General features: G+C 40.3%; 1 protein-coding gene across 1 annotated transcript in view; it reads right to left on the bottom strand.

The window, feature by feature from the left end:
- LOC118408103 (leucine-rich repeat-containing protein 15-like) overlaps window positions 1-2633 on the bottom strand; it is a 10259-nt gene that overhangs the window by 7341 nt on the left and 285 nt on the right. Inside the window, exons 2-3 of the mRNA XM_035808723.1 lie at window positions 1139-1253; window positions 9-769 (exon numbers count right to left, since the gene is read on the bottom strand). Of these exons, the coding sequence (XP_035664616.1) occupies window positions 9-769; window positions 1139-1247 (870 nt within the window). The 5' untranslated portion in view covers window positions 1248-1253. The remainder of the gene's footprint in view (window positions 1-8; window positions 770-1138; window positions 1254-2633) is intronic.

Here is a 2633-nt window from a genome sequence, read left to right as displayed (position 1 = left end):
AAACGCGCATCCTCAATAGAGCTGATATTATTTTTGGTAAGAGACAGAGCAGTAAGATTCAACAAGCCAGAGAATGCTGCCTGAGTGATTGTGGAGATGCTGTTAGATGTCAGGTCCAGATACTCCAGCGATCCGGCACTATTGAAGGCCAAATCTGGCAGATTCTGTATCTTGTTGTTAATCAAAGTTAGACGGGTTAAGGAGGACATACCAAAGAATGTCGCGTTGGTCAGCTGAAGGATTTTGTTGGAATGCAGATACAGGACACGTAACTTCTTGAGACGAGCAAAGCTTCCATCTTCTATCTTTGAGATGTTGTTAGACGACAGGTTGAGCTCCGTAAGCAGCGGGATCCCTGTGAACGTGCCGATCGATATAGACGTGAGTTTGTTTCTCTGTAAGTCCAGCATCTCCAAACTACTTGGACCAGACAAACTTCCAAACGCTTCTATCGTTTCGATGTTGTTATGATTCAGATACAGTTTCACCAGTTGGGATAGTCCATCGAAAGCAGAATTGGAGACATCAATGATCTTATTGCCTCCAAGACGAAGGATCTGGAGCTTTGGCCACAATTGGAAAGAAGTCGGTGTAAGTTCAGTGATGAAGTTATCTTCCAGGTTCAGTTCCAGCAGGTTTGGAATGGCGGGAGATGTTGGAACTCTTGTCATCAGATTGTCGCTCATCACGACGATTTCTGTTGAAGACGGTATGAATAGATCTCTTGGGAACCCTTGCCTAGATCCGTGGCTGCAGTCCATGGTGGTACCTTGGATTCAATTAAATTGCACATGTAATATATTCAGTATGACAGACTCTAAGTCGCTGAGTCGGCTCAGATTCGACTGAAAAAGCGCATGTAAACCCGATAAATGTCATCACAATACTGCATATTATGCTAATTGGTAAAGAAATCTATACAGATTTCGACTAGAAACGTTAGGAAACCTACCTGTAGACGGAGGATGACATTAAAACATCCCCCAAATTTGGCATACTACTACGTTTAGAGAAGGCATTGAAATGCCAACTTGGAACAAAACAGACACTAACAAACGAAATCAGTTCATATTGCAATCTTAACGCAGATTTGTATTAGGAATATCAACTGGTAGTTTCTTTGTATTATGCAATATACCTTCACATCGGCATTGAGTTAGACAGGACTGGGCAGACACCACACTGATGACGACTGCAAGCACGTGCGCACATTGCATCAGACAAAACTTCAACCTGCACGCCATCATATCCAGCTGTTGACAATAAGATATTGGATACAAATATATTTGTCATACAGCCCTTATATACAACAAGACGGTATAAATGAACACTAATAGCTAATGGTCTGTGTATTTTATTCATTACACTATTACATGCAATGGCTTAATCATCAAAACAGAATAGGAATTGTATGAATAGTTTCATTAGCTTGTTAAGTCACTGAATAACAAGATTACTCGACTGATTGCTTTATTCCCCGGACGTCTGGGTACTCACACGATCGTATTTATTATGTAGATAGATGTTTGGAAGATAAAGGTTAAGGTCAATGTTTGCCCCCCCCCCCCCCGGGTGTTGACCTTGGTACTGCAGCACAACTTCCGTTCATTTTATCTTTTGACCAGGACGTGCTATGGTGTACGTGACAGATAGCTTATGGAAGGAAGGGATCTTGTTTGGGCCCACTAGCAGCTTGCTCTGGCACTGCAGGGATATTTTTGTCACACTCTGACAACGACCATAGCTAGGCAAACGACGATATTCATGATATTTAGTATGCAGGTAGCATAGACAGATGTGCATACATGTAATGAAGTGGAATTTGATTCTCAATCTAAATAAATCTGCATATTTAATGAGGAAGATCTATACTTGCAGTATTTTCCATTATGGGACTCAAATACATGTTTCATATGTTGACTGTGGCAAATGGAACATTATTTGATACCTTACAAATGAGTCTATTTCTAATAAGTGGTACAGTAAATGATTTGGCCTGTATAAGTTGGTTAAATGTGTACATAACCAATGTAGATGTGTAAGTCATTTGTATAGTCAGAATATTTGGTGGAGACAATAGGTCTCCGAACTCTTGTTACTGTGGTGTTCACAATGTGGTATCAACCGTAAACCAAACGTAAACATTTTGAGTGTCTGTCACACATAGCTAGTTTAATTTGCCCCCGAGCTTTTCCATACCATGGTTGGGGTGCCTTTGGGTTTTAGAACTGAGCAAGGTAATCTGTGTGTTTTTGTTCGTCGGCGAAATTGCCTACTAATCTTTAAAATTAATCTTTATATCCATATTCTTCACAGCTATGGAGCCAATTGGAGCTAGACGTGATGAATTGGGGTTGTTTAAGGTCAATCGTGGGGTAACATGTGACAGGGGCTTCCACTTGACAAGAGTAAACCCAAATCTTTCATGGATTTGCAAACTACAGTTATTATAATAGAGTACATGATGTGTACACACCCGACTAGAATATATAAAACAAAAGCATACTCAAACACTTATCCTGGAGCCGTCTGACCCTTCACAATCTTATTAAATCTTATTACATTCAACACCCAAGTTTATAACACAAATAGCCGGCCTAATCTGTTCTATATGAGACCATAAGGCGTACTCA

Source organism: Branchiostoma floridae, unplaced genomic scaffold (assembly GCF_000003815.2).
Source record: "Branchiostoma floridae strain S238N-H82 unplaced genomic scaffold, Bfl_VNyyK Sc7u5tJ_1557, whole genome shotgun sequence".
NCBI classification, from domain to species: domain Eukaryota; kingdom Metazoa; phylum Chordata; class Leptocardii; order Amphioxiformes; family Branchiostomatidae; genus Branchiostoma; species Branchiostoma floridae.
The sequence above is the reverse complement of the archived record's forward strand: the minus strand, read 5'-3'. Positions and strand labels throughout refer to the sequence as shown.